Genomic DNA, 15,164 nt, shown 5'->3' on the forward strand with positions numbered 1-15,164 from the left:
ATGCCAGGAGCACAGATGGTCCACAACCTAGATAATTAGCTTCTGAAGAAGCAACAACATCTAACAAATCTTCTGTGGATGCAGAGTTTGGTTGTGCACAGCTAAGACAAAGAACAAGCAGGTACTCAACAACTCTCCTTTTTACCTCTTAAAATGTTGGTGGTGTATTTGCCCACTTTCTGTGGACAATCACTAACTGAAAAGACCTGCAGGGAAGAATTCCAAATACATTCTGTAGATACTCCACTCTAGAGGATGGGGAGCATTGTGACTTTCAGACAGTACTCTATAGAAAGCTGGGGTAGAGGAAGGGGGAAGGGTGCAGAACCAAATCAACTTAAAACCTCTTTACAGTGGGGAAACCTGATAAATTCTACTTCTGCTAGGTGTTAAAGGTCAACATCAACAGTCATAAATCATGTTGATAGTTTGTATCCTTGATATGATGTGATGAAATAGCACTTCTGTGATCTTTCTTCCTCAAACACATAACCCATCTAATCATGAGAAAAACACGAGACACATTCCAATAGAGGGGCATCCTACAATATCATACCTCACTAGTACTCATCAAAATGATCAAGGTCATCAAAAACACAGAACACCTGAGAAACTGTCACAGCCCAGAGAAGCCTAAGGAGACATGGCAACTAAATGCAATACAATATCCTGGGCAACCCCCTGGGGTTCCCTCCTGCTCTGGGAGATTTTCTGTCCTCTCAATAAATCCTACTTTTAAAAATATATATATTTTAAAATTATATATATACACACACACATATTTTATGTATATATATAATATCCTGCATGGGATCCTGGAGCAGAAAAAGGTCTGGAGATAATAATAATAATAGACAAAAGCACCTCCAACTCCTTCAGGCTTCCTGGTGCATTTTCTTAGTTCTTTAGATTTTCGATTTTCATCCTTTTGGGGCACTTACATTGCACCCAGGTTCACCAGAGCTAATACTATCGATACCCATTTCGTGTTTCCTAGGGCTCTGTCCCCATGGGCCATGGTGATCTCATTCACTCTCTTGGGTTTAGTTACTACCTGCGGACGACTTCCAAATCTCGACTGGTTGGGAATCGCAGTTCATCCAACTGTCTGTTACACAGCGACCCCTAGACGTCCAATTCAGCATGAGCAAACCCAAACCCTGATACTCCCCAAACCTGCATCTCTCACTGCTCGTCTCAGAAGAACCCTAGGCATCACCCCTGACTTCTTTTTCTCACGGCTCCCCGCCAGTCGACCTCTGGGCCATCCTGCACTGTGTTCTCCTTTCCACCCTCGCTGCCGGGCCTTTCAACACCAGTGAGGTGTTCCCATTTCCCATTTCCCTCCCTCTGTCTTTTCCTTGCTTCATTCCTAGCAGCTAATCGACAAAGGGCAAATGTAGATTGTCTTGGGCCTCCATCAGACAATTTTGTAACTTCTGTCCACTGTAATCCCTCACCATGAATTCCTTTTCTCTTTCTTGGGGGTGTGTGGTTGGGCGTTTATTTACACCTTTTGTGTTTGAGACAGAGACTCTCTAGGAATTAGTGACTGAGTTACCACCGTCTATTTTAAAATGCAACAAAGTGAGGTGACAAAGCCCATTTTAATAGCACCAGCGATTAACTCAGTTTTCTCAGTGTTCATATGGACTTAGAGTAGTGACACAAGAAAAACCTTTGAAGGGAGTGACGGGAAAAGCTGATATAACATGGCTGCAAAATCTAACCAACTTAAGATCTGAAAATAAGAACGTGCGGGTAATAAGGAAACTTAAGACAGTGACAGGAAAGTTAAGGGAAACTAGAAAAAGCTGCTTACAGTAAGGAAGATGCAGGACAAAAAGTGATACTGTTGCCCCCACCGAGCCAGCCAGGAGTCGAACCTGGAATCTTCTGATCCGTAGTCAGACGCGTTATCCATTGCGCCACTGGCCCCGAGACAACAACGCAAGGGTCAGTGATTTTACTTCAAGGTTATACTGCAGGGTTTCATGGGAGGTGTAGTCTCGCAAAGGACTTTTGCAGCGACGTGGAGCATTCTGGGAAACTGAAGTTCGTCACGAACCAGACCCTGAGATTGGTGGATCTGCGGAAGTCACGCCGTATGCCGTTGTGCAGCCCGCGGATTGGCGGGACGAGCCACTCCCCACCCCGCCTCCTCCCGCTCAGCAGCAGCGGGAGACGCTCTGGTTGTTAAGGCGACTCGTCCCGCCTTCTGTGTGAGAGCGGGGGCGCTATTTCGGCTTTGTGATTGGCTGCTAATATCAAGGACTCCCAGCGTGGACGGCGCGAGGGAAAAGATGGCGGCGATGGCGGTCGGGGGTGCTGGTGGCAGCCGCGTGTCCAGCGGGAGGGACCTGAATTGCGTCCCCGAAATAGCTGACACACTAGGGGCTGTGGCCAAGCAGGGGTGAGGGTCGGACCTCCACGAGCGGAATGCGGGGTCCGAACTCGGGGACGGAGAAGGGCAGACTAGTCATCCCCGAGAAGCAGGGGTGAGGGGGTCGGATAGGATGAGGGCGGGAGAGACCATTACTCTTTGGGGAGGGGGAAAACCTCGGACCCAGGATGTGAGAAAAGAAACTTAAGGGGGGTTGCGTGGTCACTGAATCTAAAAGTCGGGGGAGTTGTGGGTAAACTCAAAAAGGGCCCTGGAGGTCGAGATTATTGTCTGGGGGTGGGAGGTAGTGTTACGGGCCAAGGAAGAGAAGAGGTTAATCTTGAGGGGGGAGGCACAGGCAGTGCTGGGGCAAATCTGGATGTGACAGTCCTGGAAAGCTAGTGACGCCCGAGTAGAAAAAAAATCTACTTGGCGTGGATGTCCATCTTTTCTCCTTACTCATCTTTTCCGTGACTGTGTTTTGGGGAGAAATTGAGGCACAGGGCAGCAGAAGTAATAAGCCCCAAAATGGGCTGAACTCAGCAGCCAAGTGGGGTGACTGATGGCAGCTGAAAAAGCTGTGCAAAATCAAGGTAGCCTAAATCCAGTTGCTTGGATTTCTGGGCACTGCTGCTCTCTTTACACGATTCTGGGTCTGTCGCGGTTGTAGGTTTGATTTCCTCTGCATGCCTGTCTTCCACCCGCGTTTCAAGAGGGAATTCATTCAGGAACCTGCTAAGAATCGGCCTGGCCCCCAGACACGATCAGACCTACTGCTGTCAGGAAGGGGTAGGGACCATGCCATATGCCCCTTAATTATTAGAGGCAATAACTTCTGCTTTATCAGGACACTCGTTCTCCTTTTCTGACTTGGGTATATTGGTTAGTCCCTGGGATATAGATAACTCTGTTTTCTCTTTGCTTACTTGCTAAAAGCCTTAGTCCCTATTCTATATCAGACTGTCCCATGTCTGTATAGAAAAAGTCTTTGTCTCTCATCTCTTCTCTTGATTCCTTGCTAAGAACTAGAAATTGAACAAGTGAAGTGCTGAACCTTATTTAGTCTTTGTTTTTCTTGGGTGGGGCGTGCAGACTGGAATACGCTAATTGTGGGAAAGCTTTCTCCGTGGATTCGTCCAGACTCGAAAGTGGAGAAGATCCGCAGGAATTCCGAGGCGGTAAGACCAACCTCTCAGCTGGATTAGCTCTATAACCAAGCAGGGTAGGGAAAGTGGTTGTTTTCCCCTCATAACTTGGTGAATCAAAGTAAACCAACTAATATGATGCAACTAGAGCTATTTGATTGCTAGCTTTTCACGTTTTCCTCTTGATCTCCATTCCAGGCCATGTTACAGGAGCTGAATTTTGGTGCTTATCTGGGTCTTCCAGCTTTCCTGCTGCCCCTTAATCAGGAAGATAACACCAACCTGGCCAGAGTTTTGACCAATCACATCCATACTGGCCACCACTCTTCCATGGTATGGTTGAGGGGCTCCTTTCCTGCTGCATATCAGGGTAGTCAGGCTGTGCTAAGTGCCTTCTTGTGCCCAGCCATTCAGTGAAGGGTGCATTAGGCAGAATTGAACTGTCAATATTGCCTACCCCTACCCTGCAGCTAAAAGTGATATGGACCAGTCTTGGTGGCTCAGCCTGTAATCCCAGCACTTTGGGAGGCCAAGGCAAGTGTTCGAAACCTCGTCTCTACAATAAATAAAAAAATTAGCCAGGCGTGGTAGCACAGACCTGTAGTCCTGGCTACTTGGAAGGCTGAGGCAGAATGATCACTGGAGCCCAGCAGGTCAATACTGGAGTGGCCGTGAGACTCTGACTCAAAAAAAAAAAAAAAAAGGGGTAATAGACTCCTATTACCCAGGAGGCTGAGGTGGGAGGTTTGCTTTGAGCCCAAGAGTTTGAAGCTGTAGTGACCTATGATTGTGCCACTGTACTCCAGCCTGGGCAACATAGTGACACTGTCTCTAAAAAGAAAAAAAAGTATGAAGAGAGTTTCAAAACATATGAAACATGTAATTACTTCAGAAACTTAAATCTGAAATAGAAGATAAGGCTGTTTTACATATATATATATTCATAATCACAAATTGGGAAAGCATATTAATAAATCAGTTTGGCCGGGTTTGGTGACTCAGCCTGCAATCCCAGCACTTTGGGAGGCCGAGGTGAGTGGATTGCCTGAGCCTGTGGGTTCGAGACCAGCTCGGCAACTTGGCGAGACCTCGTCTCTACAATAAATCAAAAATTAACCGGGCATGGTAGTGCAGCCTGTAGTTCCGGCTACTTGGAAGGCTGAGATGGAAGGACTGCCAGAGCCCAACAGGTCGACACTGAGGTGGCTGTGAGCGTGCCACTGCACTTCAGGCTGGATGACAGAGTGAGACTCCAAAAAAAATATATATTTTTTGAGATGTGTCGTTCCCCTGCTGCCCTTTGGTCGAGTTCTCATTCGGTTGCCCAGGCTGGAGTGCAGTGTCATGATCACAGCTCACCGCAGCCTGGAGTGCAGGCGAGATCTTTCTGCCTCAGTCTTCCAAGTAGCTGAGACTACAGATGCATGCCACCACACCTAACTAATTTAATTTTTTTAAATTTTTTGTTGAGACAAGTTCTCAATATTGTGCAGGCTGGTCTAGAACGCCTGGTCTCAAGCAATCTTCTTGCCTTGGCCTCACAAAGTGCTGGGATTACAGGTGTACCTGCTACGACAGAGTCTTTCTCTGTTACTGGCACTGCAGTGGTCTTAAAATTTATTTTTCACTTTGTTTTGTTTAAAAACTAAGATGCGGCCAGGTGCGGTGGCTCATGCCTATAATCCTGGTACTTTGGGTGGCTGAGGTGAGAGGATTGCCTGAGCCCACAGATTTGAGACCAGCCTGGGCAACATGGCAAGACCTCATCTCTACAATAAATAGAAAAGAAATAAGCCAGACGTGGTGGTGCGTGCCTGCAGTTTCAGCATATTAATAAATCGAGACTAGCCGGGCTCGGTGGCTCAGCCTGTAATCCCCTGCCTTGGGAGGCTGAGGTGAGTGGATTGCCTGAGCCCGTGGGTTCGAGACCCGCCTGGGCAACTCGGTGAGCCCTCATCTCTACAATAAATAAAAAAATTAGCTGGGCGTGGTAGTGTGCACCTGTAATTCCAGCTACCTGGAAGCCTGAGGTGGAAGGATCGCTGGAGCCCCAGCAGGTCGAGGCTGCAGTGGCTGGGAGTGGCCACTGCACTCCAGTCTGGGTGACAAAGTGAGACTCCAACTCAAGAAGAAAAATAAAATAAAAATAAATCAAGACTGAGGTGGAAGGATCACCTGAACCCAGCAGGTTGACACTGGGGAGGCTGTGAGTGTGCCACTGCACTCCAGCCTGGGCAACAGTGAGACTCCAACTCAAAAAATAAAATCAATTTGAAGCCGGGCTTGGTGGCTCAGCCTGTAATCCCGCACCTTGGGAGGCTGAGGTGAGTGGTTTGCCTGAGCCCGTGGGTTTGAGACCTGCCTGGGCAACTTGGCAAGACCTTATCTCTACAATAAATCAAAAAATCAGCCGGGTAGCACATGCCTGTAATTCCGGCTACTCGGAAGGCTGAGGCGGAAGGATTGCCAGAGCCCAGCAGGTCGAGGCTGTGGTGGCCGGGAGCGGGCACTGCACTCCAGTCTGGGCGACAGAGTGAGACTCCAACTCAAAAAAAAATAAAATCAATTTGAAGTCTGGATCAAGATTTTTTTTTTTTGTAGAGACGAGGTCTCACCTAGTTGCCCAGGCTAGTCTCGAACCCGTGGGCTCAGGCATTCCACTTGCCTCAACCTTCCAAAGCACTGGGATTACAGGCTGAGCCACTGACCCCAGCCTAAGATCTTTTTTAATTGGGAAAAACTCTCTGGACCCTTTGAGTTAAAAAATAGAGCTCTAAAAGGGGACCTGTTCATGTACAGTTCTGGATGCGGGTACCATTGGTGGCACCAGAGGACCTAAGAGATGATATAATTGAGAACGCACCAACTACACACACAGAGGAGTACAGTGGGGAGGAGAAGACATGGATGTGGTATGTCTCCCTTTGCTGCTGTACCAGGCTAAGGGGTAGGGTGATGGGAAGTACAAGGTGGAACCTATAGGAAGGTATCCTTGACTTAAGGTGATTGCATGGTCATATGTATTTGACTGTATTTTTCTGTACTTGACTCTGGACAGGTGGCATAACTTTCGGACTTTGTGTGACTATAGCAAGAGGATTGCAGTGGGTAAGTCCATGAGGATCCTGAGATGGGCATGCCTTCTCTGACCTCCTGTGAATAAGAATCAGACGTTTTGTGTATAATGAACAATTTTGCTACTTTCCCCGTGCCTCAGACTGCCTTGCTCTTAAAGAAGTAAACAGATTTTAGCTGGGCGTGGTGTCTCATGCCTATAATCTCAGCACTTTGGGAGGTGGTGGCAAGAGGATTGATTGCTTGAGTTCAGGGGTTTAAGACCAGCCTGGGCAACTTGACAAGCCCTCGTCTCTACAATAAATTGAAAAATTAGCTGGGCATTGTGGTGCGTACCTATAGTTCTACCTACTTGGAAGGCTGAGGCAGAAGTGTCAACTGAACCCAGCAGGTCAAGGCTGTGGTGCCTATGAGTGTGCCACTACCCTCTATCCTGGGCAACAGTGTGAGATTCCTATAAAAAAAAAAAGTAAACAGATTTTGCACAAAGGAACAAGGAAGGGCTTCCTGCCTGGTAGTGACTGATAGGTCTTTCTCTTTCCTCATGTAGCTCTTGAAATTGGAGCCGATCTCCCATCTAATCATGTAATTGATCGTTGGCTTGGGGAGCCCATCAAAGCAGCCATTCTCCCCACCAGCATTTTCCTAACCAATAAGAAGGGATTTCCTGTTCTTTCTAAAATGCACCAGAGGCTCATCTTTCGCCTTCTCAAGGTGAGTGGTAGAAGGGTTCTAAAAGTGGTCCAGCTATACCTCTTGCCTTATTCATATGTGTATGACGCTTTTTTTCCCCCTGAGTTCTTTTTCTGTGGTTTCTGGAGAGCAGTTCAGCAAAGTTGGGGGTCTGGAGAACAAAAAGGCAAATATCAGTAATAGCTCCAGAAATCTTTCAAAAGGAACCAGACCTCATGATAACTTTGCAGGTTTCATTTAGGAAATTACAGCAAGGATCCATAGGGCTCTTTGAGCCTTGATGGTGCTTAGGTGGCATAAGAGGGCTTTAAAAGTTTATTAGACTGGACTTGGTGGCTCAACCTGTAATCCCAGCACTTTGGGAGGCCGAGGCGAGTGGATTGCCTGAGCCTGCAGGTTCGAGACCCACCCAGGCAACTTGGTGAGACCTCGTCTCTACAATAAAACAAAAATTAGCCGGGTGTGGTAGCGCGCGCCTGTAGTTCTGGCTACTTGGAAGACTGAGGCAGAAGGATCGTCGGAGCCTAGCAGGTCGAGGATGCTATGGCCGGGGCATGCCACTGCACTCCAGTCTGGGTGGCAGAGTGAGACTCCAACTCAAAAAAAATAAAAAAATTAAAGTTTATTAAATTCTTCTGTTGCTTTTGTTAGTATTAGAGCAGACACTGAAGAACTGTTGGTCTGGGCCTTATTTTGTGCTAGGGCTCTTTGGCTATCAACCATAATATCACAGAATTTTTGTTTGAGGGCTGTGTCTAATGGTCTTACTTCTCTTACAGTTGGAGGTGCAGTTCATCATCACTGGCACCAACCACCATTCAGAAAAGGAGTTCTGCTCCTACCTCCAGTACTTGGAATACTTAAGCCAGAACCGCCCTCCACCCAATGCCTATGAACTCTTTGCTAAGGGTTATGAAGACTATCTGCAGTCACCGCTTCAGGTAGGTCTGGAGTACATTGAAAGGAGGAAAGTGAGCCGGGCTCGGTGGCTCAGCCTGTTATCCCGTGCCTTTGGGAGGCTGAGGTGAGTGGATTGCCTGAGCCCGTGGGTTCGAGACCTGCCTGGGCAGTGAGACCTCATCTCTACAATAAATCAAAAAATCAGCCGGGCGTGGTATCGCGCGCCTGTAGTTCCGGCTACTCGGAAGGCGGAGGTGGAAGGATCGCCGGAGCCCAGCAGGTCGAGGCTGCAGTGGCCGGAAGCGGCCACTGCACTCCAGTCTGGGCGACAGAGTGAGACTCCAACTCAAAAAAAAAAAAAAAAAAGAAAGGAGGAAAGTGGGGGTGAAAGATATCTCTTGAGTAGCTGCCCTGAAATGTTACCAAAGCTCAGGTGGCAATGGGAAATTCGTGACATTTTTGTGTGCTGTCCTTGCCATAAACTGGCTTAGTTGTTTTCCTCTTATTCATCAGCCACTGATGGACAATCTGGAATCGCAGACATACGAAGTGTTTGAAAAGGACCCCATCAAATACTCTCAGTACCAGCAGGTACAGTGTGGGGCCCAGGTTGGGGAAAGCACAGGGTTAGGATGACCTGGGGAGGATGGGATTATAGCCATAACATCTTCTCTCCTTCCCCCAGGCCATCTATAAATGTCTGCTAGACCGAGTACCAGAAGAGGAGAAGGATACCAATGTCCAGTGAGTGCTTTCTCCTCAGTCCCAGGAGTTTCCATGCCAGTTTCTTTATATGCTGAGTCTGCTTGACTCTTCCTATCTTTCTTAGGGTACTAATGGTGCTGGGAGCAGGCCGGGGTCCCCTGGTGAATGCTTCCCTGAGGGCAGCCAAGCAGGCAGACCGACGGATAAAGCTGTATGCTGTGGAGAAGAACCCAAATGCTGTGGTGACGTGAGTAGCAACCTGCTTGCTAGGAAGTTTGTCCCCGTTGCTAACTTTTTTTTTAACATCTCCACTTTATCATCTCTGTTCCAGGCTAGAGAACTGGCAGTTTGAAGAATGGGGAAGCCAAGTGACAGTCGTCTCATCAGACATGAGGGAATGGGTGGCTCCAGAGAAAGCAGACATCATTGTCAGTGAGCTTCTGGGCTCCTTTGCTGACAATGAACTGTCACCTGAGTGCTTGGATGGAGCCCAGCACTTCCTAAAAGGTGCCTTCAGGTTGGGGTATGTGTGGAGGGTGGTAGTGGGTGGGGCAGCAACCTGAGAGGAGATTACAGGGTTTAGGGGAAAAGTGAGTTGGACTTGAGTCAGATCATATGGGTGTGAGAGCTACTGCCTCACTGCCTGTGTTCTTAGCAAATGAAGTCATTTCTCAAAACTTTAATGTTCACATTTGTACAGTGAGGGAAATGAACTCCCTGACCTAGCATGTACCTTGGGCTTAGCTTTTATCAGGAACTTCTGTTGGCTCACAAAGCCCCACAAAAGTTAAGAACCACCAGATGAGACTGTTTTAGGTTCCTTCAGTTTTAATCTTGTGTGATTCTGTAAATTAACCTAGAAGTAGAATCCCCCAAGACAAGAGTTGGGAGCAAGCTGGCCTGGGAAGATGATAACATGGATCTGCTTCTTCTTGCCATGCCCATGCCAGCCCTGATCTGTTTTGACATGGGAGGCTTGAGCCTTCAGTTAGTACAGACAACCATTACCCTCCCTTGGGAATTGATTTGACCCTCCTGCTGTACAGATGATGGTGTGAGCATCCCTGGGGAGTACACTTCCTTCCTGGCTCCCATCTCCTCCTCCAAGCTGTACAATGAGGTCCGAGCCTGCCGGGAAAAGGACCGAGACCCTGAGGTAAAGAACCACTCTGGAAGGAAGTGGTACTCTTAAGTTCTCTTCTTTTTCTGTATTTACATGAACTATTTTCTTTTGCTGGAGAAGGTGTAAAGGTGAAGGGCAATTTGGGGATGGGGAAGTGGCTGAAGTGAAACTATGTTTTAAAAATCTTTCTCAGTGGCTCAGCCTGTAATCCCGCGCTTTGGGAGCCCGCGGGTTCAAGACCCTCCTGGGCAACTTGACGAGCCCTCATCTCTACAATAAATCAAAATATTAGCCGGGCATGGTAGCACGCACCTGTAGTTAGTTCCAGCTACTTGGAAGGCCAAGGTGGAAGGATCGCTGGAGCCCAGCAGGTTGAGGCTGCAGTGGCTGGGAGCGGCCACTGCACTCCAGTCTGGGTGACAGAGTGAGACTCCAACTCAAAAAAAAAAAAAAAAAAAATCTTTCTATCTTAAAGACTTCTTTCTTTGGGGAAATTGGTATCTGCCTCCTATCTTCTCCAGCTCTTGCTCTCTCTCACTTGGGACAGGCCCAATTTGAGATGCCTTATGTGGTACGACTACACAACTTCCACCAGCTGTCTGCTCCCCAGCCCTGTTTCACCTTCAGCCATCCCAACAGAGGTAGGTTCCTGTATGGCTCTTCTCTGGCTAGAGGAGTGAACTCGCTCTCCTGCTCTCTTCCCTTGATGTCCTAAGTCTGCTCTATCTAGGCTTCTCTTCCTGGGTCTTGCTCATGCTTTATCAGGTTGTTTAGGGATTCTGGCCCCTCATCACTCACACAGTTCTTTTCCTGACAGATCCTATGATTGACAACAACCGCTACTGCACCTTGGAATTTCCCGTGGAGGTGAATACAGTGCTACATGGCTTTGCAGGCTACTTTGAGACTGTGCTTTATCAGGACATCACTCTGAGTGAGTGCTAGGGCAGGGGATGGCAGGTTATGAGGGTGTGCTGCTTGGGCAGCATATGTACGTGTCTTATTCAGATTTATGGGGAACCCCGTAGTCAGTGAGTGGAGATCTTTGATTATTGGTTCCATGATCATGGAAGAGACCTGCCTCAACCTGGGGGAAAGGGCACAGTCATGAAGACCTCAATTTTTCCATTATTTTGTTCACATAGGTATCCGTCCAGAGACTCACTCTCCTGGGATGTTCTCATGGTTTCCCATCCTCTTCCCTATTAAGGTAGGAACCACCTTTAAGACTCTTTAGGCAGGCTCGCTGGCTCAGCCTGTAATCCCGCGCCTTTGGGAGGCTGAGGTGAGTGGATTGCCTGAGCCCGCAGGTTCGAGACCCGCCTGGGCAGCAAGACCTCATCTCTACAATAAATCAAAAAAATCAGCCGGGCGTGGTAGTGCACGCCTGTAGTTCCAGCTACTTGGAAGGCTGAGGCGGAAGGATTGCCGGAGCCCAGCAGGTCGAGGCTGCGGTGGCCGGGAACGGCCACTGCACTCCAGTCTGGGCAACAGAGTGAGACTCCAACTCAAAAAAAAAAAAAAAAGATTCTAGGTTGAGTAACTTTTGCCGTTGATGATCTGCCTCTTCCCTTCTACTAGGAAGATACTTGGCTATGTCCCATGTTTTAACTGCTCTTATATGCTCTTGGGTCCTGGTGGTAGGCGTTGGGATTACCTGTAGCTTCTACCTGACCTCTCCACAAATACTCTAACTACTCTTCTGTCCATTTTCTGCCTTGAGCAAGAGTCATCTTTGAAAAACTCAAATTTGATCTTATCTCTCTCTTAAAACTCTTCAGGGCCTGGCTTGGTCACTAAGCCTGTAATCCCAGCACTTTGGGAAGCTGAGGCAAGTGGATGGCCTGGGCCATTCACGGTTTCAAGACCAGCCTGGGCAACTTGGCGACACCTTGTCCCTACAATAAATCAAAAATTAGTCAAGTGTGGTAGTGTGCGCCTGTAGTTCCAGCTACTTGGAAGACTGAGGCAGAAGGATCGCCAGAGCCCAGCAGGTCGACACTGGGATGGTTGTGAGCATGCCACTGTACTCTAGCCAGGGCGATGGAGTGAAACTCTAACTCAAAAAAAAAAAAGAAAGAAAGAAAACCCTTCAGGCTGGGCTCATTGGCTCAGCCTGTAATCCCAGCACTTTGGGAGGCCAAGGTGAGTGGACTGCCTGAGCCCGCAAGTTCAAGACCAGCCCAGGCAACTTGGCAAGACAGTAAATAAAAAATGAGCCGCGTGTGGTAATGTGCACCTGTAGTTCTGGCTACTTGGAAGGTTGAGGTAGAAGGATCACTGGAGCCCAACAGGTCGACATTGGGATGGCTGTGAGTGCGCCACTGCATTCTAGCCTGGGCAACAGTAAGACTCCAACTAAAAAAAAAAAAAAAAAAACCAGAAAAAACCCTTCCTACTGCTCTAAGTGACTTTTGATAAAAGTCAAAATCCGGAACAATGTTTGCAAAATTTGGGGTGATCTAGTTTTTGCCTGCCTTTTCAGCTCCTGGCCCCATGCTTATTAGCTTATTACATTGCTTGAGTCCTGTGGACTTTCTTTTGAGTTGAAGTCTCACTCTGTTGCCCAGGCTGGAATGCAGTGGCATGCTCATGGCCACCGCAGCCTTGAGCTGCTGGGCTCAGGTGATCCTTCTGCCCCTGCCTTCCAAGTAGCTGGAACTACAGGTGTGCACTGTTACGCCTGGCTTATTTTTGTTATTTATTATAGAGACGTGGTCTCATCAAGTTGCCCAGGCTGGTCTCAAACCCCTGAGCTCAGGCAGTCCTTTCACCTCGGCCTCCCAAAGTGCTGGGATTACAAGCTTGAGCCACTGTCCCTGGCACTGTGGACCTTTTTTTGGTTCCTCTAATACCCCATCTTTCCTACCTCAGGCTTTGATGCCTTTCTCGTTTGCATGTAAAGTTCTTTGTTCACACAGCTAACTTATCTTCCAGGTCTCTTTTATCATTTCTATCGTCAGATAAACTTTCCCTTACCTCCTCAACTAGGTTAGTGTTCCTTTTCACAGGTGCTTTTCTAGAACCCTATACATGTTCACAGCACTCACCACATCTTTTATTATTTGTTCAATGTCTGACCAGTGTTCTGATAGACTTCAAATAAGTTTTATGAAGGTTGAGACAGTCTGTCATGTTTATTGTTTTATTTTGTTTTGTTTTTTGAGTTGGAGCCTCACTCTGTCGCCCAGACTGGAGCGCAGTGGCTGCTTCCGGCCACCGCAGCCTCGACCTGCTGGGCTCCGGCGATCCTTCCACTCAGCCTTCCAAGTAGCTGGAACTACAGGCGCGCGCTACCACACCTGGCTAATTTTTTGATTTATTATGGAGATGAGGTCTCGCCAAGTTCCCCAGGCGGGTCTCGAACCCATGGGCTCAGGCAATCAACTTACCTCAGCCTCCCAAAGCGCAGAATTACAGGTTGAGCCACTAAGCCCGGCTATGTTTATTGTTTTATCTCTATACCCACCTTAATACTTTGCCACATGTAATTCATTATTTCTACCCTGAACCTCCCTGTCTTTCTTTTTACAGCAGCCCATTACGGTGCGAGAAGGCCAGACCATCTGTGTACGTTTCTGGCGATGCAGCAATTCCAAGAAGGTGTGGTATGAGTGGGCTGTGACAGCACCAGTGTGTTCTGCTATTCACAACCCCACAGGACGCTCATACACCATTGGCCTCTAACCCTGCATCAAGTGTCCAGAGCCTTGGAAGCAGCCTCAGCTTCGGCTCCTGTAGCACAGAAGGTGCAGAACATCTATGGGCTGTGATTCCCCTTGCCCATCAGAAAGGAATGTTTCAGTTTGCTTTCCTGCCTTACATCAAGGTGGGCAAGGGATAAGAATTAATTGCAGGACTCAAGCCACCAATCTGTGAAGATCTTAGGCCAAGGTTGAGAAATTAGTGCTGGATCTGAAGCTACGTACTCAGTCTTAAGAACTCCCTGGACTAGCCTAAGAACATGGGGTTGAACACACATTTTCAGCCCTTCTCCAGCCCTTCTATGTTCTTGTTTTGATGGTTTTGTGTAAGAGGAAAAACAAATAAAATTATAGCCCTTTCCTGCTGTACCCCGCTTTCCCCTGTTTTCCCACACCTTGCTTAGGCCCAGGCAAGTTCAGATCTGTGTACTTATCCTAGCCAAGACTCAAAGGGATCTAACTGTATTTCCTACTTAGGAAGCTGAGTGATGACTTTTGGACTTCTGGATATAGGTCTTTCTGACCAGCTAAAGTGAGCTCTTGTCTGTTAGAACCCTATGGTTGGGCTTATCTCTGGGGAGGAAGCATAGTATGCCACCTTGGAGAAAGATGGGATAATGAGAGGAGCCAGCTTCCCTTCATTCTTGAACTGCTGCACTGCCAGCTCCTTTGTTGATCTTGGAAAAGACTGGAAGCCATCCAGGCATCTCCAGCAAGAAGCCACCTATTTGCTTTGAATAAAATAACAGGGTTAGGGTTTGAAGTCCTAAGAGATCATCTAGTTCAATTTTCTATTTTATTGTTTTTTTGGGTTTTTTTGAGTTGAGTCTCACTCGGTCGCCCAGACTGGAGTGCACTGGCCGCTCCTGGCCACCGCAGCCTTGCCTGCTCGGCTCCGGCGATCCTTCCGTCTCAGCCTTCCGAGCAGCCAGAATTACAGGCGTGCGCTACCACGAGCCCGGCTTAATTTTCTATTTTATAGGGACAAATTTTGAAATCTGTTCATGACGTGATGTTAGTATCCAAATTAGAATTGGAACTCAGGTCCTCTGACTGGCTCACGATATTACCAACTACGTTTCTGATAGCTACATTAGGCAGCTGAAGTCGCTGGGGGTTCCAGAAGCCCTTGGAAAGTGAGGGTGGACATCAGTTTTTTCTTTCTGATTAGAGGGCTTGGAGTACTGTTGCACTCGAGGAGTCAGCTCAGAAACCTTCACGTTTACCCTTGCAAGTGGGAGGTGTATGGGGAACTGATTTGAGCAGAAGGTATGTGACCTGTAGGACCAGGCGATGAGGATAAAGCAGAGTGTGGGAGAAGAAAAATCTGTGGCAATACCTGCGTTTCCCAAGGAGGGTTGTGTAGGCAGTCCCCTCAGAACGGGAGTGTGGCGTTCACCGTCTCATCCGACGTGAAACGCGACCGCTCTCCACAA

General features: G+C 48.0%; 1 protein-coding gene and 1 non-coding gene across 12 annotated transcripts; one reads left to right on the forward strand and one right to left on the reverse strand.

Moving 5' to 3' along the window:
* Positions 1-1,865: 1,865 nt before the first annotated feature.
* TRNAR-ACG lies at positions 1,866-1,938 on the reverse strand. The gene has a single exon. It is a non-coding gene; the product is annotated as a tRNA-Arg (tRNA).
* A 115-nt stretch (positions 1,939-2,053) lies between these two features.
* Positions 2,054-14,097, forward strand: PRMT5 (protein arginine methyltransferase 5). 11 transcript variants are annotated; one of them, XM_021716146.1, is made up of 19 exons: positions 2,054-2,413; positions 3,054-3,172; positions 3,476-3,561; positions 3,727-3,861; positions 6,328-6,440; positions 6,587-6,636; positions 7,154-7,317; positions 8,076-8,237; positions 8,710-8,787; positions 8,882-8,940; positions 9,026-9,148; positions 9,233-9,408; positions 9,948-10,057; positions 10,572-10,665; positions 10,842-10,958; positions 11,170-11,234; positions 13,559-13,570; positions 13,686-13,773; positions 13,882-14,097. In XM_021716146.1, the coding sequence occupies exons 1-19, from the start codon at positions 2,304-2,306 to the stop codon at positions 13,929-13,931; spliced, it is 1,911 nt and encodes a 636-aa protein (XP_021571821.1). In that variant the 5' UTR covers positions 2,054-2,303; the 3' UTR covers positions 13,932-14,097. The 11 variants fall into 11 exon arrangements, with proteins under 11 accessions (XP_021571821.1, XP_008063455.1, XP_021571823.1 ...); XM_008065264.1 differs by having other exon boundaries at positions 2,054-2,498; positions 13,559-14,097; XM_021716148.1 differs by having other exon boundaries at positions 10,842-10,962; positions 13,559-14,097.
* The last annotated feature ends 1,067 nt before the right edge of the window (positions 14,098-15,164 follow it).

This window comes from Carlito syrichta, unplaced genomic scaffold (genome assembly GCF_000164805.1).
Source record: "Carlito syrichta isolate Samal-C Ts95f unplaced genomic scaffold, Tarsius_syrichta-2.0.1 Scaffold308201, whole genome shotgun sequence".
Lineage (NCBI taxonomy): Eukaryota > Metazoa > Chordata > Mammalia > Primates > Tarsiidae > Carlito > Carlito syrichta.

What these genes read in the sequence shown, in the direction of transcription:
- PRMT5 (XM_008065263.1), top strand. Translation starts at nt 2,304, where the DNA reads ATGGCGGCGATGGCGGTCGGGGGTGCTGGTGGCAGCCGCGTGTCCAGC. An exon ending in AATACTCTCAGTACCAGCAG is followed by an intron (nt 8,788 to 8,881) that starts GTACAGTGTGGG and finishes TCCTTCCCCCAG; the next exon opens with GCCATCTATAAATGTCTGCT. An exon ending in TTATCAGGACATCACTCTGA is followed by an intron (nt 10,959 to 11,169) that starts GTGAGTGCTAGG and finishes TTGTTCACATAG; the next exon opens with GTATCCGTCCAGAGACTCAC.